Genomic DNA, 21,221 nt, shown 5'->3' on the forward strand with positions numbered 1-21,221 from the left:
AAGAGCATGGTTGGTTTCATAAGAAGCTGTCAAACTGGCCCCCGTGGTGGCTGGTCATTGTGCAGTCCCACCAGCAGTGAACGAGTGTCCCTTTTGCCTCCTGGGCATATAGACTCACAGTGTGTGTGTCACCTCCTTGAGGTGCTCAGTGCGAAGTTGGGTTGTGGTGCATGACTATCCTCTCCTTTCTTGAAGATCTAATGGGAACTTTCTTTGAAAAAATGCACTTGTTACATAAAACGTGTAAAACTTCATAACATCGAGGTTTGCGGCTTGGAATCGAGATTGAGAGCATCTGTTCTAGGATATTCAGTCCTGAAATCTGAAATTTAAAGAACAGGAAGTCCCCAGTGAAAACAACCCGTTCTAATCATTTACTATCTTTTCCTTGAGTCATAGGAGGAACAACTTATCATTTCAAATTATCTTTTTTTAAAGAGCAGGAATACCAGAAGGTCTGGGTTAATGTCACCTTTGCTTCCAAAACCTGCGACACGCAGGGTGAAATCATGTTTTCTAGGTTAGCTCAGGGAGGAGGTTTCCAGGAGTGGCCTTGATCCAGACTGGATGTCTGTAAAGTTGACTCATTTATTACCACCTTTGTTCTGAAGGGCAGGCTGCAGGTTTGGAATGGGGGTGGGGAGCAGGAAAATGGATAATCACCCATTATGAAAAACACATATTTTCAAGGTGCCTGGGTGGCTCAGTTGGTTAAGTGTCTGCCTTCAACTCAGGTCATGATCCCGGGGTCCTAGGGCTCGCACGCTACCCGCTGACTGGCGGCCTCTCTTCTCCGCGCGGAGTCTGCTTCTCCTTCTTCCTCTCGTCCCCCTGCTCGTGTTCTCTCTCTCTCTCAAAATCTTCAAAAACCCGTATTTTCAAGGTTTATAGACTAGCAATTTTGCATGTCTTCAGAATAACTTTTCTCTTAATTTTTCCAAGAAAATGATACATTAAATTACTATGGTCTTCTAAAAATGAACCCTGATGTTTTAGATCAAAGAATTTGGGACCTTGGAGTTTATTTGGTGCATAATCTTTCTCTGGACAGATGAGGAAGCTAAGGTTGCAATGACTTGCCTTTGGTCACACTCACAGGCAGTATCCAGGACCTATGTATCCTGATTTCTGGTTCAGTGTGCTTTGCCACTCACTGTCTGGAAAGTAAAAGATGCAGAGAGAATTTCCTTAAAAAAGAAGGGAAAAAGAAAAGCGACTCAGTGCCATGAAATATTGCGTGCAAGTTTATACCTTGAGGGGCTTGCAGAAAGTGCTTCATGCTGACCAACACATTGGCTGTGTGGGACCATGACCCTGAGCCACTTGCTCTTTTCCTTTCCAGTTCCCTAGCCTGAAAAGTTTATAAACTTGTAGCTAGCCACTGTGGCTCTTGACCTCTGGATGTTTACACTGATTTTATTCTTTTCTTGTTGACAACTTATTTATTAAATATTTGTGCTTCTGATGTGAACTATTTATTTTAGGTCTAAGGACATCAGAGGTCAAAAGCTGAATCTGGCTGACGGGGCTCCATTGTCCCATTTCAAGACTGGTGTTCCTGTCTAGCTAGGATTGTTGGTGCCCCCTAGTGAGGTGATTGGGTAAAAGCACCCATTATAACGGGCGGATGGAAGCTGTTAGCATTTTCAAAGGCATGGTTTAGCAGTTTTTTTGACAACTAAAAATAAATGTATTCTTTCTTTCTTTCTTTTTAAGAAATCAAGACCAAGAAGTGAACAGCGAGAGAATGAATTGATTATTTCTTTCCTAAGATGTTTATACGAAGAGAAACAAAAAGGTCACGTCCATATTGGGGAGGCAAAGCAGGTATGGGATTTTTTTCCTCTTTTTAAAATTTTACCAGGATGCTGGGTAAAATGGAATCTTGAGGATTTTCTCAAGTTCTGAAACTCTTTTTCTCCCTATGTTTTATTTTTACTTGTTGCACACATAGGGGAAATTTGGAAATATTTAGACTGTGTTTGGAGGCAGGGAGGGAAGTTGGCGTCAGCACCCTGGGGGTGGGGGCGGAGCAGGCTCTCCCAGCAGAGGGCGGGTGTAGAGCTGCGAGAATGAGGTTTAAGAGCAGATACTCCCGCTACTTGACCTGCAGGGAGCCTGTCTGGGTCATCTCCCCTCTCTCCCCCGGAAAACGGGAATGACCTTGCCTCTCTGCCTTCAGAATTCCTAAAGAGCCTGGAGGTTCCCTGGAATGTCAGTACTACAAGGATGTAAGGTAGCGCCCCTGACCCATCAGGGGCAGCGTTAGAGAGCCTGGCTTACATGCTGGCCACATAGTGAACCGGCATTAATTCTGTTCTGTGTGGTAGAGGTCCGGAGTCAGCTTGCCTTCCTCTTCTGGCCACAAACATTGTTCAACTTTTCTGTCTCGGGGTGCTGTGTCCGAAGCTGGGGCTTGCTGCTGGTCTGTTCTTTGAAGAGCTCCGAGTCTGGGATTCCGTGCACGTGGTATCACGGATTATGTTCTTATGTCTGTTAGACTCTCTGTAAGTCAACTCACGATAACCAGTGGAACTTCAATGTGCATTTTGTAATTAAGTTCCTTGTAGGTCAGAAAATCTAGGAAAATATCACTGAAAGATGTTCAAAAAAGTCCTTAATTTTCCAAAAGTATATGGGTTTTTTTGTTTGTTTGTTGTTGTTTTTGGTTTTTTTTAGGATGTTATTTTGTATTATTGGACATAGAGCATGAGGGGGCAGAGGGCAGAGGGAGAAGAAGGTTCCCTGCTGAGCAGGGAGCCCAACATGGGATTCGATCCCAGCACCCTGGGATCATGACCTGAGCCGAAGGCAGTCACTTAACTAACTGAGTCACCCAGGCACCCCAGTCTTTTTTGTTTGTTTGTTTTTTGAGAGGGATTAAGGGGAAGAGAGAGGAGAGATTGAGAGAGAGAGAGATTGGAAAGGTGGGAAAGGGGCAGAGGGAGAGAGAGAATCTTAAGCAGGCTCCACGCCCAGCACAGAGCCTGACATGGGGCTCCGTCTCACAACTATGAGATCGTGACCTGAGCCGAAACCAGGAGTTGGGCACTTAACCGATCGAGCTGCCAGGTGCCCAGGTTGCCTTTTTATAAAATGCCTAACTGCCCTGTTCTACAGGGGCTTTAGTGCTCAGTGGCGAGCCCCCTCCCTGTAAATATCTCTGCTTTTCTGGTCACTTAACCATGATGCAGTTTTATTCTCCCCAGATTTCTACCTTACAGTTGACAGTGGCAGTCAGGTACCTTTCCTCAGTTCACAGCGCTCAAGTACAGTGTCTGACGTTGTTTTTCGTCTCCTTGGCCAGCCATAGTGTCTCTTAGCAGGGACCCTAACACCTGTGCATTGTGTCTGTGCGCGTCTGGCCTCTATCGGTTCCCATCCCTCCCCTCCCAGGACAGTGTGGGGTTTCTGTGTTCTCCCGTTCACTCGGGCGGGCCACCCAGCCCTCCTGACAGTAAACTCGCTGTTGCTTTTCAACTTCTTACTTTTCTTGTTTCCACTCCTTTTGGGTTTTTTTTTTCCCCCCTCTTGTGCCATTAATAGTTTTGTCCTATTGTAATTTTCTTCCCTAACTTTTCCCAACAGGAAATTGACAATTTTGAAATGATTTATAATTGCTAGAGGGGAATAAAACATTTAAGCTGGATGGAAAGTTTTGACCTAAGTACAAACCGATATTTAGGGAACAGATATGATTTGGGCCTCGTTTAGCCCAGTGAAGTATATTTAATTTTTTTTTCCACTTGAGAATTTAAGTCACAGCGTCCAAGCCTCACAAAGCAGAGTTTCCAGTGCTTTCTCTAGAGGTTTCTAAACCTTTAGTTACCCAGCAGGCTCCTGTCTGTGACTGTAAAGAAGTTGCTCTGATCCCCAGTTGTGGTTGGGGCTTTCCCAGACTGGACACCCGCTCAAGCTCTGAGGATCGGGCTTTTCAGAGCAGCTGTTGCTTTTAGATGGGTCACATGATGCTTTGAGATTCACCAGTTGATTCCTGCTCTCCTTTTCTGCTCCCAAATAGTTTAACTACATGAATGTCAATTCCATTCTTGTTGCACCTGAAAATTCCCATAGCCTTTGGATAGTGTTATGACTTGACCTGGAGAGTAGGACCATGGTTTTGGCAGTGAACTTCTGTGGCCCTCTGGCCTTCGAGTGTTCAGAAGACGCTGAGCACAGCAGTGCAGGGCTGCACTGCTCCGAGCCAGTGGTGATGCTGTACGTGCTTTCCAAAGACTAAAATGGCAGTGTTGGCTAGCTGTCAGAGGAGCCATTTTTTTATAAAATAGAAAAACTGAAGGATATTTTGTTCTTATGGGAAACAAAGAATCGCTTTGGGCAAAGACCTGTAAAGTAATAAAGTTAGAAAAGTGTCACATTTTAGTCAGCAGACATATTGTTTCTACTTGTCTGGATAGAGCTGGTGCAAAAAATTAAGAATATTGAATCAGCTGTCACTTAATATTTGCCACGTACCAGAGTTTGAATTTTTTGCATGAGCGATTCCAGTTTTTCTACAACTTTTTCAAGGCAGGTGGTGTAATGCCGTTGTTGGAGTTGGGGATCTGGGGAAGAGGTCAAGCAGCGCATGTAGGAACGGCAGCCCGTGTCACAGGTCCGGGGGCGATATCTTTTTTTTTTTTTTTAAGAGTTTGTTTATTTATTTGACAGACAGAGATCACAAGTAGGCAGAGAGGGAGGCAGAGAGAGAGGGAAGCAGGCTCCCTGCCGAGCAGAAAGCCCGATGTGGGGCTCTATCCCAGGCCCCTGGGACCATGACCTGAACCGAAGGCAGAGGCTTTAACCCACTGAGCCACCCAGGCGCCCCCCGAGGGTGATATTTTAATCACTGTGCTTTTTAGGAGCTTACCTAACAAAATCTAATGTTATATAACCACTCACCGATTTGCCTGGGTCCTTTTTCCAATAGAGGAGTTTTTTCTGACATTTTATTTTGAAAAATTTTCAATCATGTAGAAAAGTTGGAGGAAACACACAGTGAACATTCATATGCCCACCATCCAGATTATACCATTTGTAGCGTTCTGCAATATTTGCGTTCCCATATATCCGTCCATCTCTTATTTCGCCTTTTTTTGGGATGACTTGTAACTTTTGGATACCAGCACCCTTTATTCCTACACACTTCAGCGTGATACAGTTAGCTGTAGTTCACTACATTTTGGAGATTGGCATCCTGTAAGTTTCACAGATCTGGAGTGTCCTACTTGTTGGGTTTTGAGATCTTCATACGTTTGGGTGGCCCAGGCCCCATCAAGACAGAGAGTCCTCTTTCACCCCAGAGTGTACCCCCATACCTCTGCTGGTCCTCACCACCCCTCCTGCAGGCAACCACAGTTTTGATTCTTTATACCATAGATTAATCTTGCCTGTTCTAGAACTTCTGCAGACGGAATCAGAGAGTCTGTACTCATTCAGCTCTGGCTTCTTTCACTTAGGCTGTTCGTGTCCTTGTTCATGCTGTTGCGTGGATGAGTCACTTGTTCCTTTTTGTTCCATGGGCAGCCCCACAATTTCTCCCATCGTCCTTGGGGTGGACACCTCGGCTACTTAACGGTGCTCATGGTTACAAATAAGGCTGCTGGTGGGTGCGGTGTGGCGCCATGGGATGGTGGATTCTGACCGAGAACGTCACTGTAGCTGCTGAATTGAAAACTTGGCTCCAGACTCCCGTGCACAGAATTCCCCTGTCCGTCATGGTCTCGGCAGTGTGATGACCGCGGTGCAAATGGCTCTAGCTCCCCGAATTGGAAATTTATTGAAGAACCAGCATCATCTTTGAAGGAGAAACGTCTAGATGCTTATTTTAAAATAAACAAGGAATATACTTTCTAAACATGAATTATTTTCTAATTATATTAGAATCGTAGACCTGGAGAAGCATTTTGTTAGGTGGCAGAGGAGAGCGGACGGAACTTTGAACTCAGGGACATTCTTGTGGTCTGGTTTCAAAACAGAAGTGCAGTTTTTCTTGTATATACTTTCTGCTGTGTGCTACTGGTCTTCTAGCCAGTGTTTTCTTTATATATCCAAACAGTCCATTCAAAATGCTTCTACTTTATGGAAACTTGTGTGGGGCTTGAAAGCAAGCCCACGACTTCTTAACTATGTGGGAGAACTGACAGTGGGCGAGTCCCAGGCAGCCCCTGAGGGCCCTGTGTGGGTCCCAATGACAATGAGGAAGGCACCTGCCCGCGGAGCCTGCCGGGGCTGGCACTTAGCCGGTGTCTGCTGTGTAAGTCTGTTGCTTTGGGTACATGTTTCCCACAGGCCTGCCCGGTGATCATTGCTCACTCACTCCTCCTCCAGCAAGCAAGTGCGAAGTGTCCAGAGCAGGCTTAGTATACTCTGTGAAAACACAAAGATAAATGACGGTCTCCCTCGAAGGAGTTTCTAAGCAGGTTGTCATTCTCTTAATGCATGTTCTAGTTCTCACAGAAGTAAAACTCTGATGACCGCATGAAGGCAAAAGGTAGATCTTACCGGGGCTCTTTCTTTCTCTTTTTTTGCCTTGAAAAATGTGTGACATTCATTGATGAATTAAGAATTCATCATTTCAAAGAAGACATGATATCTTTAACCATCAAGTTGCTAAATAAAATAAAAAATGCATAGTCACATAGGGATCAGGAGAAGACAAAAGACCACGTATACCCACCAAATGGACAAAAATGGAAAAGTCTGACCATGCCATGTACAGGAGAATTGTGACTATGAATCAGTATCATTTAAGGGAGAAAAACTTGACAGTATCTGGCCCATGTGAAGACACACAGACCTGGTGACCTGGCAAGGCCATTTCTAATTATTTGCCTTGCAAAAACTTTCACATATGTGCTAAGGAGCGATGTTTGGGAGAGATGAGCCCAGTCGCCTTTGTAAAAACACAACGGAATCTGTATTTAAGCACAGGAACATGAACAAATTACGTTGTCATCCAGTGAACTACTGCACTCTAATTAGAATGAGTGAATCAAAGAACATTTGTCAACATAGACGAATCTCAAAAACTACATTGAAAGACGCAAGGTAGTTATGGGAGGGTATTACAGGGTGATCGGTTCATTTAAAGCTTCAGCTACATGTAGCCCGTCACGTGGGTTTTACGGATACGAACGTGTATGTGAAGGTACATGGGACGAGTTGACGAACACCACGTTCAGGAGCGGGGCTGTTTGTGCGGCTGGAAAACAGGGTGCTTCCAGGACGCGTCCAAGAGGTCTGCACCGTGTTCCGTCAAACACGGGCAACAGTAGCTAAGAGATGCTTCTCCGCGGCTCCCCAGCTCTCTGGCCTGGGACAGGTCTTCACCTGCCGTCCCTCAGCTCCTCCACCTGCAGACTGAGGACACACGGGAGCTTTCCTCACGGGCCGCTTCTGAGCTTCGGAATGAACCAACACACGTTAAAGCCCCGAGAATATACCCGACACTCAATACACGTCAGCAGTTGTGACTCTTAGCCGCCGTCCGGGGCTCCTTGCTGCTCTCAACTCGTGCATGTGCGCTTGGCCAGAGCTGGGGGGCGGGGGTGCAGATGCATGTGTTGTCTTGGTCAGTGAGCGGGGGCAGGCGTGGTTACTGGGGAAGGGGTGAGGGAAGCCTTAGGTGGGGCAGAGGCAGAAGTGGAGAAGACAGAATCCACAGAAAGTGATGAAGGGATCGACTTAGGGTTATGGAGTGGATTCTTCAGTTGATTGATTTAATCTGTTCCAACCTCTGAAATTCCCCCAAATGCAAGTTACCCTCCGCTTGGCAGAGCTAACGCTGTCCACCTTGGGCACCAGCAGCTCTGCTCAGAGCTTACACGGTAAATTACCTGTTTGCTCTCGCAACAAGGCATTCGGATTAGGTCCTGAGGTGGGTCTGAATTGACAGAGGAAGGACCCAAGCTGAGGAAGAGGAAGTAACTTGTCCAGGGCCAGTGAGTGAGTGAGTGACACAACTCTAATGCCGACCGCAGAGCCCGAGCTCTTGAGCTTGGTTAACGGAGTGCTTTCCACGTACATTTCCTCGTTTTGTTTGGAGCGGTCAGAGCAATACTTTCAGGCAAACTGTTTCCTGGACTTGCAGCCATGCCTTCGAGGAGCCAGTGAGACGAGGTCACAGAGCCAGAATGGTGGCCTGGGGTCAAAAAAATGCATCCTAGAGATCATTCCTAGGAACCAGCAAGCCCGAGTGACTGACTTAACTTTTCATTGTTTCACTTTTTAGACCTCCCAGATCACAGCAGAGAACATTGGAAGTGAGTTACCTCCAAGTGCCACTCGATTTAGGCTCGATATGCTGAAAAACAAAGCGAAGAGATCTCTAACAGAGTCTTTAGAAAGTATTTTATCCCGGGTAAGTAGCATAATTTCTCCTAATCTAAGTTAAAATCTCTTTTTAAGAGAACATAAGATTCAGTTCCTTGCCTTTAAAAAAATATATTTCCTTTGAAGAAATCTCTACACTCATTATGGGGCTCACCCTCATGACCCTGAGAGCAGGAGTCACGTGCTCTCCCAGTGGGTCCGGCCAGGCTCCCTCATTTCTCTGCTTCTGTGCCGTCAGTGTTTGTCATAAAGTACAGAAGCGTAAAAACCTTTTTAATGTCTTCTCTGTCTTAGAGCAACGTTACCCACACTTCAGTTTTTAACTTGGCTTAGGTTAAAAGAAATTCTCTTACAAAGCCTGGTATTGACCAGTCTCTGTGAAGAGCACAGATTAGATGTAGTAAAGCATGGGTCCCCTCGTCCCTAAGTGCCACCAAGCACAGCTTCAAAAGCCATTCACCGTCGGCCATGGCTGGCACGTGTCTAGGCCTCTCTGCAGCTGGCCAGTGAACTGTGGTGCTCAGGTCAAGTGCTTCCCACCTCCTGTTTTTATAAATAAAGTTTTGGAAACACAGCTATATGCATTCATTTGCCTGTATTCTTAGTTGGCTTTTGTGCAGAGCTGAGTAGTTGCCACAGACCGTATGGGCCCCAGAGCCTGGGAGATTTAGTATCTGGCCCTTCACGGGCATGTTTGCAGACTGCATTCTGCAGGAAGAGCGAAGGAAGCATAGGTTTCCTTAGGAAACTGATCTAGGAGCTCCCTAAGAAATTTCGTGCTCTGTGCTCCCCACCCCAGCGGGTGGAGATGACCTTTGATGGCACGCCTAAGAAATCAGAGTTTGATTTTCTTTGAAAGTTTCACGTCTTTCTGGAGCTTGAAATATCTTACAGGGTTTCTTTGTTTTTATTTTTTTCTTTAATTTTATGATATACTCCATTTGAACCATGCTTAATTTTGTTCTAGTTGAATTTATTTTGTTTGAAGGTGTTTCTCAGAATTTTGCAGCATCCTTAGAGATAATTAATGACAGTCCATGTACAAAACCAGGTGGCCACCTTTGAGAGCTCCTGAGCAGGTAGAACTTGTCTGAGTGTCCTGTCGCTGCCGGGCGGTGACAGCTTGGGACTCGGGAGAGAGGTGTTGAGCCTGCCTGCTTTAGCACTTGCTTTTCTTCAGAGACAGATTGTCTCTCCTTCCTGCCCGTCATCCCTGCCAAATGACTCATCTGCATGGTGCTCAGGAACATTTAGGTGGTTGCGCTATTAAAAAACAAACAAACAAAACAAACAAACAGAAATGTTGATTATCTTTTTTTTTTTTTTTTAAAGATTTTGTTTATTTGAGAAAGAGTGAGAGAGAACATGAGAGGGGACAATGTCAGAGGGAGAAGCAGACTCCCCGCGGAGCCGGGAGCCCGATGCGGGACTCGATCCTGGGACTCTGGGATCATAACCTGAGCCAAAAGCAGTGGCTTATCCCACTGAACCACTCAGGCGCTGAGAAATGTAGATTATCTTAATGCACATATGTGCTCGGCACCTTTTCTCAATAGATGCATTTTTCCCAAGACTGTTTAAATAGACCAAGCTGCTTCTAGCTGACGCCTTTGCAGTAGCCTAGGGGATCCTAACTTGACTGCTTTCCTTTCTGTAGGGTAGCAAAGCCAGAGGCCTCCAGGAACCCTCTGCCAGTCTGGATCTGGACAGCTCCACATCTAGCACTTTAAGGAACACGAGCAAAGTAAGCACATTTCCCTTTCTGTGACCCCTGAGGAAGTCAGCAGATGGGTCATCTGCTCATCTGTTACCTGCACAGCCTACAAAAGGACCCCAGGGAGCCCCGCGTCGTTCGCCATGACAAGTTTGGTGCCTGAGAATCCTCGGCGCAGGGGGGAAGGTCTTGCAATTCTGTGACTGAAAAGTCTCACGTCACGAAGCAGTGGCCCTTCCATAAACAAAGAAGCACGGTCACAGTTTGAGATCCCTGAGAGCCTGGGAGGTCATTTATCACAAAACAGCTAATGGGCTTCTTGGCCAGTATGAAAAATAATTGAAATTAGGAAAATCTCCAAAGTGGGTTTGTGAATTGCATGAAGTTTGCAGCTTGAATACTTTGACACTTCGGCTGGCTCTATGATCATGATTAAATACTACTGATCTTATGAATCAGACAACTAATCTTCGCCCCTTGGGTCTCCCCAAGCACCGCTTCATGGTAATGAGCAAGCCAGCGGTTCTCTTTGGTAACAAACCTGTGTCTGTGTCCTTGTTTCTTGCTTTCTAGACATTTAAGCAGCCTCAACTTTTTTTAACCACCAGGAAGTGAGTTTGGGGTGTGTGCTGGGGGGGCCAGCTTTCCTGCTGCTACCAAAGCCACTTCAGACGCACCAGAGACGGAGGCTGTGGGGAGCTGTCTCTTGACCACACAGCTCCGAAGTTCTCCTGAGTTTCCTCCTGGGCATGTGGCTTCCAGAGCGCTTAGACCATGGCCAACAGTGAGAAACTTATTTAACACTGTGACACGATCATACACACACAGACACACACACGTGCACACTCACGTCCAGAATTAAAGTCGCCCCAAACAGTATTTACCGTAAACAGCCTGTGACACACACTGTTCTCTTTGGTTCTTTTTAATTTTAAAAATGTTCGTGGCAGACCAAGAAGATTGTTCTTACCACCTGCAGTGGACCCCTTGAGAGATACACTGCCTTGAAAGGGGCAATTTAAGTTCTCAGGCCTACTGTTAATGGGATTCCTGCAAAAATCCAGCCTCTGGCTCAGGAGGCTGGGGGCGGGGGTGGGGGACGGCTGGAATGCTGCATTTGTGACAAGCTCCAGGGTGGTGTGGGTGCTCTGGGTTTGTGGACTCTCTCTGGGGGGGCAAGGCTCTAGATACCAGTCCTCTGAAAAGAATTTTCTGTGTTAAAATCTAGTGGGAAGGAGTGTCATCTGACCTCTGTCCACCATATTACTGGTTCTACCGTACAGTTTACTTCACATTTGGAAACAGTTTATGGTTTAACAGATGAATGGGACAAAGCCTCTATCCTCAGGAGCTCAGCTGGGAAGTGAGACTTCAATGGCAGTAACATCAGAGTATGGACGGAACCCTGAGAGTTAGACTAAGAGATGGCGGGAGCGTAGCTGTCTCAGGAGCGCAAGGGGAAGGGTGGTTATTTTGGATCAGTGGAACCAGAGAAAGCACGGGAGTGGGGCAATGGTGCTTTTGAATTAAATTGTAAAGGCTAGGCATTGTACCCGTGGGAGTGGACAGGGAAGAGGCTTTCCAGATCTTTGCAAATAAAGATACTGTGAAGAAGTTCGTGTCACTCAAGTGACTTTTCCAGGAAGTCTTATTGCTTGTTTTGTATTCTTCTCAGAAGCACAGATCTAGGAAAATACACGAAGCTTGAATTTGTATAATCTTAAGAGAAGCGCAACTTTCAGAAGCTACTTGTTTGTATTGTGTGTGGGAGTATCTTTTTTTTTTTTTTTTAAAGGTTTTATTTATATTTCAGAGAGATCACAAGTAGGCAGAGAGGCAGGCGTGGGTGGTGGTGGCGGGGAACAGGCTCCCCACCGAGCAGAGAGCCCAACTTGGGGCTCAATCCCAGCACCCTGAGATTATAACCTGAGCCGAAGGCAGAGGCTTTTCCACTGAAGCCACCCAGGCGCCCCTTTATGTGTATTTCTTTACACATCTTTACTTTTTTTTTAATCCTGAGATTGAGAAACTGTTGTAAAAATAAGCTATTTTACATAATTGGATCTCTACCAGTAGATTGATCATCTAATTGTGGAGGAACATCCAAGTGACCCTTTTAGGTGTAAGATTAAGGATTAATTCCTTCTTGTAATTTGGAAGGAAGTTAGTAAGAGTTGAGATGAACAGGTTTGCATAATGGAGATGGTTTGCTGTGATGTACGGTCTTAGACAAAATTTTAAATCCTTAAAGGGTCTTTGGAACTACAGAGTCTTGAAGAATGAAAAATTTCAGCTATGTTTAAAGGTAATTAATATTTTGTAGTATGTTGGGAATTAAATTTTCCTAATACCTATAAAGCTAAATGTATATAATCTCTCCCTTCAATAAATGTATATTTCTAAAAATTAAAATCCTTAATACATATCATTTGAAAGGCATTCAACCGTATAGCAAATGAACAGATAGAATTTAGATTCTTCAGTCCATCATTAGATGCATTCATTTCATTTTGCTCTTTCCATGTTGATTTATTTATCCCCTCTAGCAGGTTCATCGGGGCAAGCTGATACACTTCCCCCTGCCCCCTATTTTATGATCTTTGATTGGAGAAGAGTATATTGGCCACCAACCATGTCCTGGGCACAGTGCTAAGCATAGAATTGCCTGAGTATTAGTTCATCTCCTTGAAAAAGCGTACATCTCGAAAGACTGTGGTATTGTCATGCTTTTCAACGAATGTTGGGGTTACTCCTCAGTAGCTTCATTGAGTACCTGATACAGTAACTTATATTTGTGTAACATTTTACAGTGCACTTTCACTTGGATTATCTTGCCTAATTCTTGAAACGCCGTGAGATACACTTTCTCTCTTCCTTGTACAGTTGAGAAAATTGGGATACAGAAAGAAGTTAAACGATTGGCCGTGAGTTCTGGCAAAAAGTGCCTAAAGGGAGATTCTTCATTTACTAAGAATAATATAGGATATAGTTTTTAGCCTCAGGATCACCAAGTTAAATTTCAGCATTAGATCAAAGTCAGAGAGCCTTAAGAACGTGGCCAGAACATGTGTGAACGCACTTGGCAGAGATAAAGAATGTCTTGATTGGTGTGAAGGGTGCAGACAAGCTCTGCGGGTTCAAAGCACCATAGAGCTTTTACAGGTAGAAGGGGCTGTGCGCGGCTTACCTACAACGGCTCTGTCCACCCCCTGGGCTGTGGGCAGGTTTCCCCCTCTGGCCAGCAGCCCAGCGTTTGGTCTCTAAGCAGGCACTTACTGGGCCTTCATGTCCTTGGGTTGTCGGTGGCCTCTAGATGGCATTATGATCAGATGTGCTTACGCATCAGAATGTTTTCCTGCCCCTGGGAGGAGATTCCCGGGATCTGCCTGACCTGCTGTCCCTCTGCCGCCAGGAGCCGTCTGTGTGTGACAGAGAGGTCTTGCCCACACCTGAGAGCTCCTTCAGGCTCCTCGGCTCTTCGGAGGACCTGTCCAGTGACCCGGAGAGCCAGCCCGCAGAAGAGCCCGCCCCTTTGTCACCCCGCCAGAGCTTCCGAAGGCGTGCCAACACCCTGAGCCACTTGCCTGTGGAGTGCCAGGAGCCTCCGGAACCGGCTCAGGGGTCTCCGGGGGTCTCCCAAAGGAAACTTCTGAGGTACCACTCCGTGAGCACAGAGACTCCTCGGGACCAGAAGTAAGATTTGTTTAAAAATGCGACTCTGTTGTGTACATAGCTGGGGCACATCCGTTAGCCACCGGGTATGGGCCACCCAGGTATTGTGGGGTGACAGACTTGAGTCAGGGTGTACCGAGGGCTCACGAGCTAACACTCGAAGGTGAGTTCTGCTCCTCCCGTAGGAATTCTGTCGACATAAGATGCTTGTTACTTGTCCAGGAGCCGGCACAAGCATCAGGAGGAAGCAGATGGGAAGTGGCCCTCAAAGGGGTTAGGAATCCTGTGGACAGTGTGCGAGGTGGGCGTGCTGGAACCTAGCTGCCGGCTTTGGGGCCGGGCGGCAGAGGGGCGAGCTGGTGAGGAGTCCTTGGCAGACCCGGGACCCTTTTCTGCTGGAACGGATATGTAGCATCCTGTCCTCAATGGAGCATGAGCGGCGACCTGGCTGCCTCTGCTGCCTGTGTGGGGTCCCGGGGCTGGCTCGGTCCTGAGCCGTTGTGACCCGGGTACATCTGCTTCTCTGGGTAACCAAACCAGCATGGATGCTGCCTGAAATTTCCTGCAGTGTGAGAATTCTGGAGTCTGGCTACCTGGATTTACTTATTGTAATAATTTGGCTCGAATCAGCGGTTGGAATTTCCTGATGGTAGAGATGGGTAATCTGCAGGGGAGCAGATCATCTCCAGGCTCTTTCTGGGGTCCCTTGGCAATTAACTGGACCCTAAGCAGTCACGGAGTTATCCTTAAAAATAACTTCAAAAATCTTTTAAAATTCCTCAGAGTATAAATATACAGGCCACGCCTGTGTAGAGTTGCTGTCTTCCTGGGACTGACATGTGTCAGTGGGGGTCGTGCACAGATCACGCAGAGAGAGTCTGGATGGAGGTTCTGGCCAGGTTTTGAGTGAAGAAATGAAACCACCTGAAGGACATAGCAGAGCCTCTCCGCTGGTTTCCAGTCAGCCATGGAAAATAATTATGATGGTTTTCAAGAAATTGGCTGCATAACCATGACCCCAAAGCAGAACACATGCCGGGAACTAGTGTTTAATATATGACCTCTCAGAGACAACAGTGTAAGGCGTTATGGGGTTCTTGCCGTGTTTTTCAAGCCCTGCATACCCATGCTGCCTTTCCACCTCTCTGCCATGTCCCCAGCCCTCTGTTTCGAGCATTTTCTGTGACCATGGACGCACTCCTACCTAGAGATTCCCAGTTCTCTTGCTTGGCCCGCAGTTTCACACAAGCAGAGGCGGTAGGAAAGGGGTATCCCTGACAGTACATTTCCCTTCTCGCCAAGAGTGCAGCTTCCTAATGGACCTCGCTGGACCATCAGGGTGGGGTGGGGAGGGTGAAAAAATGACCATGTCCCTTCCTCCCTCCCTCCTTAGCATACCTGTTTTGCTTTTTGCTTCCTTATGAACTCTTTGCTCATTTATGCACAAGAAATGAAACCTTGAGTTCAAGGCAGGTCATTGTTCACTTTAAAGAGAAATGTATTTGAAAAACTACGGATTTTGTTTTGCTTTCCTTTGCTTTTGGTTTAAGTAAAAAACAAAAAGAAATTGCTGTCCGTTTCTAAAAAGGGAAGGGAGGAAAAAGCACTATTGGGTGTGTATATGTGTGAGAAATGGTCAAGAATGACTTTCCACCCTCCTTTTTTTTTTTTTTTTTAACTGAAAACTACCTTTGCCAATGAGACAGTGGATACGGAAGAGAAGTGAAGAGCCCTCCTCTGACTATGACAGCTGCTGTTGAAATAAGCGGACAGCAGCCCAGCGTGCTCTGGCCTGTTTCCTCTGCGTCCCCAGTCTGCATCCCCCCTCGGGGGGCCCCCTTGGCTCCCCCCTCTCCCCGCTAATCGCCCTGCCTTCTCTCTAATTGCTATTTAGTGTGAATCATCCAGCTGTGGGCGAGTCTAAAAGTTGCTCAGGTCAGTCTTCAGCTCCTGCTCCTCCACCTCGTCTTAACCCCTCCGCCTCCTCGCCCAATTTTTTTAAGTACCTAAAACATAGCTCAAGTGGAGAACCAAGTGGGAATGCCGTGCCAAAGAGGTGAGCACACTCCCGCGGCAAGTTCAGTGTCGTTTGTCTTCCCGGGAAGTTTGCACAGAGAGGATGTGCTGCATGGCGGGAGAGAACCCAGGGCAACCGCGCGCGCGTGCGCGTGTATGTGTGTGTGTGTGTTCTTGTCTGATTTTGGTTTTACTATTTTCAGTCTATCATCTGAACTGACTTGATTTACTATTAATTTTACTATCGATTAATCACTCTTGCCAGGTCTTCATGTCAAGCCATTTCATACGTACTTATTTTCACATATCTCTGCCTGTTGTACGCACGTGCGTACACACACATGCACACACAATTTAACAAGAACTGTGTTTGATCTTATACACTGCGATTTGTGCCAAATCAAAAATGTCCTCATGAATTTAGGAAAATTATTTTTTTCCAGTTTGAAAGGAAAAGTCATTTTGGAAGATGGACTGATTTTTTGTTAGGTTTTTATTTTTTTCTGGTGAGAATGCTTAACATGAGATCTACACCCTTAACACACTGTTAAAGTGCATAGCACAGTCTTGCTAACCGTGGGCACAGTGTCACACAGATGATGTCTGGAGCTTGTTATGTTGCACGACTGAATGGACTGATGTTTTTGAATTAGTTCATTGACTCCATTCATTTAAGATAGAATTTTATTGACTGAATGTGGAAGTTAAATCTCATTTGTAAACTTTCTAATTTCTGACTTGGTTTAACTTTATTAGAGTAAGAACTAAAGTGTTTATTTTAAAGCTTATATTTTATACTTTTTGTGTTTGTGTTTCTTTATCCTGAACTCTCTTCTCAAACTCTCAGCATCTCCTACCGTAACGCCCTGCGGAAAAAACTTCACTCTTCTTCCTCTGTGCCAAATTTTCTTAAATTTCTGGCTCCTGTAGATGAAAATAACACCTCTGACTTTATGAACACAAAAAGGTAGGGTTTAATTTAGACATATCAAGCCTGAGTAGAAGTGTTGAATTGTTGATATATACAGGGATTTTTCAGCTATTTTTTTTTTGACACTCAAAAAATCATTTTAGCTAAATCGACTCATATCTTCTTTCTTATACTTTCCTATTGAATATAGTCCTTTTGTTCCCCAGGTTTGACTAGGAGTAGTTTATTAATGTGGTGTTTTCAGAAGATTCAAGAAAGTCTTAAGCAGTTCTCTGAGTGATAATAGTGTTTCTGGAGAGTGAGCATATGGTTCTGGTGAATTAGTCAGGATGTCTGACCTGTAAGCCAAGGTGATCCGTAGTTGTGGGTATGTACGTGGGTGTAAGTTTCACGGGCTTTCCCAAGTCCTGCGAATAGGATTAAGAATCACTAATTAGACTATATTTATGATATGTGTTGATAAATATACTTTATTTTGTAGTTTAAAAAATACGGATATTAAAATAGTTGTCATCAAGCAAATGACTGTGAATTATTGCCTTGAAGGTTCTGTGTAATCTAACTTTTTTCATTTTTACGGCCATCTGTGGAGATGCAGACCTATGCTGAGAAAATACTCCCACACTTGGGTGGGGGGAGATGGAGACCCTGCTGCCAGCACCCCCTTTAGACAGTTCCTCTTTCCTGAAGTGGGGCCAGGATCTTCATGTGATATTCATGTGATCTTCTTGTGATCTTCATGAAAAGTGTCCTATAAGAAAGCAATCCCTTAGGAGTGTTAAGTAACTGTGGGCTTGATTCAACTTTCAGGATTATCTGATGTTCTCTTATACAAAGATAATTTATAATGTGTTTTGTTTAAAAACAAAAGGTCAAGCTAAAATACCTGATTACATCTCCTCATCACTCATGAGTCCGTCATTTTGTGCTTTCAGTGACTTTGACTCCAAAGCTAACCACCTTGGCGATGGCAGCAGGACCCCCGTGAAGACACGGAGACACTCGTGGAGGCAGCAGATTTTCCTCCGAGTGGCCACCCCACAGAAAGCCTGCGACTCTCCCAGCAGATATGAAGGTACCGTACACTCTGGAGATGAACCTGTGAGATTGTGGTATGAGGAACAGCAGTGTTAGGTGAAGGAAAAGATGAAATGAGATTTCAGGTCATTTCACCCCTGATTTTAAAGCTCCCTAGGTAAGAAGCTCAAATGACCGTGCCTATCACTGTTTCCAGAGAGATCCTCAAATTCCAGGGATGCATGTAAGAGAACCCAGCAGCCTGCGGCCCCTCAAGTGAAAGATGGCGCCTCTGCCGAGCTCTTGGGACTGCTCCCCGACGTGTGTGTGGGAATGTGCAGGGGCTGCTTCCCCTCCCGCTCGCTCCCAAGCCCTGCTACCTGCATCTGCAATCTGAGTGTGGGTTTGCTCTCTACCTCAGCGCAGCGGGCTTGTGGAGGGTGCCCAGGTCCCAGCGCTCCGGTTACACCTGTCACATCCCCTGCCGTGTCTGCTGCTGGCCTTCGGTGTGCTGTCACAGGAGGATCATCTTGTGCCTTCGCAGCCTGCTTGTGTCTCCCAGATTCAAATTATGCTCTCAGGTCTTGTCTTTGGGCCTTCGTGTGTGAAGTCACTATGTAAAAAATGAGTTTAAATGTAGTTCTAAGGTTAAGATTTGTCTCTGTCCAGTGGTAACCTAAATTTTCAGCAACAGGTATTTCTTTTCCCTAATGCTCTTTAATCAGAAAGCTTTTTTTTTTTTTTTGGTAAGGAGAAGCAAAGCAGGGCAGCTGGGTGGCTCAGTTGTTTATGGGTCTGCCTTCAGCTCAGGATTTGATCCCAGGGTTCTGGGATCGAGTCCCATGTTGGGCTTCTTGCTCAGCAGGGAGCCTGCTTCCCCCTCTGCCCCTCTGCCCTGCTCGTGACCAATCTCTCTCTCTCTCTCTCTCCTCTCGCTCTCTCTACGCACACACACTCAAATACAATCTAAAAAAGCAAAAGCAAAGCAAAATAGTAGATCTCTCAAAGATTCCTTGAGTTCTCTGGTTGTGTGTAGCACAGATTCATTCTTGTTCCTTGGCATACTTCTGGGCTGGAGTTAAGCAGCAGCTCAGATGACCCTGAGGCTTTGGTGTGGCTGCCCCACATGGGGGACTCCTACACCCTCCTCGTGCTCCTCACCCTCTGCCCGTTTCCTGCTTCTCTCTTTCTCCCTCTCCTTTCCACTCCCTCGCCCAGAGCTCTTTTTTTTTTTTTTTTAAATATTTTTATTTATTTATTTGATAGAGAGAGACACAGTGAGAGAGGAAACAGAAGCAGGGGGAGTGGGAGGGGGCGGAGCAGACTTCCCACCGAGCAGGGAGCCCAGCCCGATGCGGGGCTCAGTCCCAGGACCCCGGGATCATGACTTGAGCCGAAGGCAGACACTTAATGACTGAGCCATGCAGGTGCCCCTCGCCCAGAGTTTTTAATATTTAATTTAAAAAATGCTTCCCCTGCCAGATTAAACAAGAGCCTGGTTTGGGTTCAACTAGCTTTGCAATATAAATCATATAACCTTTTTTACCTTGAGCTGTAAAATGGTTATAGTGAATGTTGGCTCTTCTTATCTCATGAAATTACATTAAATTATGAATACAAAAGTACTTTGGAAACGTAAGACATATCAAATGTAAAGCAATATAGTTATTTTTGTTGACCATTATTGAGGCCGGAATGCTGGTATTAAGCTTCCCCAGTAGGAAGGACTAAGTAAAGGAACGCTAGAAAGACTGGGTTTATAAATGCAGTGAGATCTTTTTTTTTTTTTTTTAAGTCATAAATTGAGTTATTTCAGTGTGTATCAGTTTAGAAAGTTTAGTTTTAAAGATTTCATTTTCACTTTTGTAGATTGTGTGGAAATGTCCAACAGTCTGATTGTGTGACCCAGTTCCTTCCTTCATAAACGTCTAAGCCCAGCGGGTCTGCTGGGGTGGTGGCTGTGGGAAACTGCGGGCTTGTCAAGTGCCTAGCCTGGGAGGCTGTATCCCTTGTGGGAGCTCTGATGGCCGAGGAAGTGTGGCGAGCTCTGCGGGCCCTACCACAGGGCTCATCTCTGCATGAGTGGGGAAGTGTGGTGAGTGCCCAGATGGATGCTGGTGTCTCCCAGTTGGTGTCTGAGGGACTGGAGTCAGAATGTTGGTCAGTGCTGGCACATTTGCCTCTCTGGAGGACCCCAAGATAAAGTGGGCGAGCAGAATGCACTGTTGGTCCATGCGAGAATGTGACCTTGTGTGACCCAGGGGGTAGAAGCGCCGGGGCTGTAATATGTCTCCCCCTTCTCTTTTTGGAGGCTTCTGTTTTTAGTTGGTTTAGTCTGGAAGTACCGTAATTAAACGGATGTTTAATTAACCCCAAGCGGCATTCTTATTTGTGGTGTTTGCAGTCGACAGGGTTCCTTGGTGAATTCTGGGCTAGCCAACACTGTTGGACCAAAGTTTGCAGTGAATAAGTTAGGATGATGCATCATTTCCCCAGAGGCCAGAGCACTGAGCAGATCACCCCCAGTCCCCCAAAGCCTGGGCTGCACGGTCTCTCCAGACCGAGAACAGAATATTGGGTATTTCTCAGGCCCCCACTGGAATGGTACTGGAGTGCTGACAGTCCACCTGGCAGGGCCCCAGGAGTCGCTTGCTTGTGTATTGATAGAAAGCAGAGAGCTGGCCTCCTCAGTGTCGGAGGGTCTGGGGAGTCATGAAGGTGAACTTAGGGAAGGAATTTAGAGCTCATTTAGAAATCTCTTCTGAAGGCTGGAGCCAGAGTGGCTGTGTTTAAATCACAGCTTTCCCCCTTAGGAGCCTTGAACTGGAACAAGCTGTTGAAACGTCTCCCCCGCGATAGAGGGTTCATTATGCCAATTGCCATACTGAGTGAAATAAGGACGCATGATATTTCCACTGACATTTTATTTCAAAGCTTTCAGAATTCATAGGTTAGAAAAAAAATCTATGAGGCCGAAATTTTCAACGTGCAGAAAGGTCCCTCTGGATCTCGGGGCCACTGCTGCTCCTGCCTCAGCCCCTCCACGGGGGGCACCTTCCTGTCGCCTGGAGCCCCTCATGGGAGCTTCCGAGCTCAGTGGCAGGGATTTGATTCCCTTCACTGCCAGCGGGAGTGGGAGTGGGAGCTGGATGGCCGTGCCTCCCTCTTCCCCTTCCCCTGCCTTAGTGGAGAGGCCAGCCTGCTGCTGAGGGCTCCTCCTCCCAGGTCCTGGTGGCACCCTGTTAGCAGGTGGGGCGGGCAGAGAACAGGAAGGGACAGGAGGGAGGCCAAGGAAGGGGGAGCCACGCTGTGATTTGTGGCGGAAATGATAGAACAGCAGCAACACCAGAAGTGGGGTTTCAAGTAGAGCTACCCTATGACCCAGCAACGGCACTACTGGATATTTACCCTAAAGATACAAATGTAGTGATCTGAAGGGGCACGTGCACCCAAATGTTTATAGCAGCAATGTCCACAGTAGCCAAACTATGGAGAGAACCTAGATGTCCATCAACAGATGAATGGATAAAGAAGATG

The 21,221-nt window shown here is 46.2% G+C and overlaps 1 protein-coding gene across 5 annotated transcripts in view; it reads left to right on the forward strand.

Annotated features, from left to right (window-relative positions):
- Window positions 1-21,221, forward strand: part of TBC1D1 (TBC1 domain family member 1) — a 228,238-nt gene that overhangs the window by 127,296 nt on the left and 79,721 nt on the right. For 4 of the 5 annotated variants that reach the window (XM_032334073.1, XM_032334069.1, XM_032334070.1 and 1 more), the window contains 7 exons: window positions 1,717-1,827; window positions 8,234-8,362; window positions 9,992-10,078; window positions 13,461-13,741; window positions 15,615-15,776; window positions 16,584-16,703; window positions 17,603-17,742. In XM_032334073.1, coding sequence (XP_032189964.1) covers window positions 1,717-1,827; window positions 8,234-8,362; window positions 9,992-10,078; window positions 13,461-13,741; window positions 15,615-15,776; window positions 16,584-16,703; window positions 17,603-17,742 — 1,030 coding nt within the window. The remainder of the gene's footprint in view (window positions 1-1,716; window positions 1,828-8,233; window positions 8,363-9,991; window positions 10,079-13,460; window positions 13,742-15,614; window positions 15,777-16,583; window positions 16,704-17,602; window positions 17,743-21,221) is intronic. The other variant, XM_032334071.1, reaches the window with a different exon arrangement.

This window comes from Mustela erminea, chromosome 2, assembly GCF_009829155.1.
Source record: "Mustela erminea isolate mMusErm1 chromosome 2, mMusErm1.Pri, whole genome shotgun sequence".
Lineage (NCBI taxonomy): Eukaryota > Metazoa > Chordata > Mammalia > Carnivora > Mustelidae > Mustela > Mustela erminea.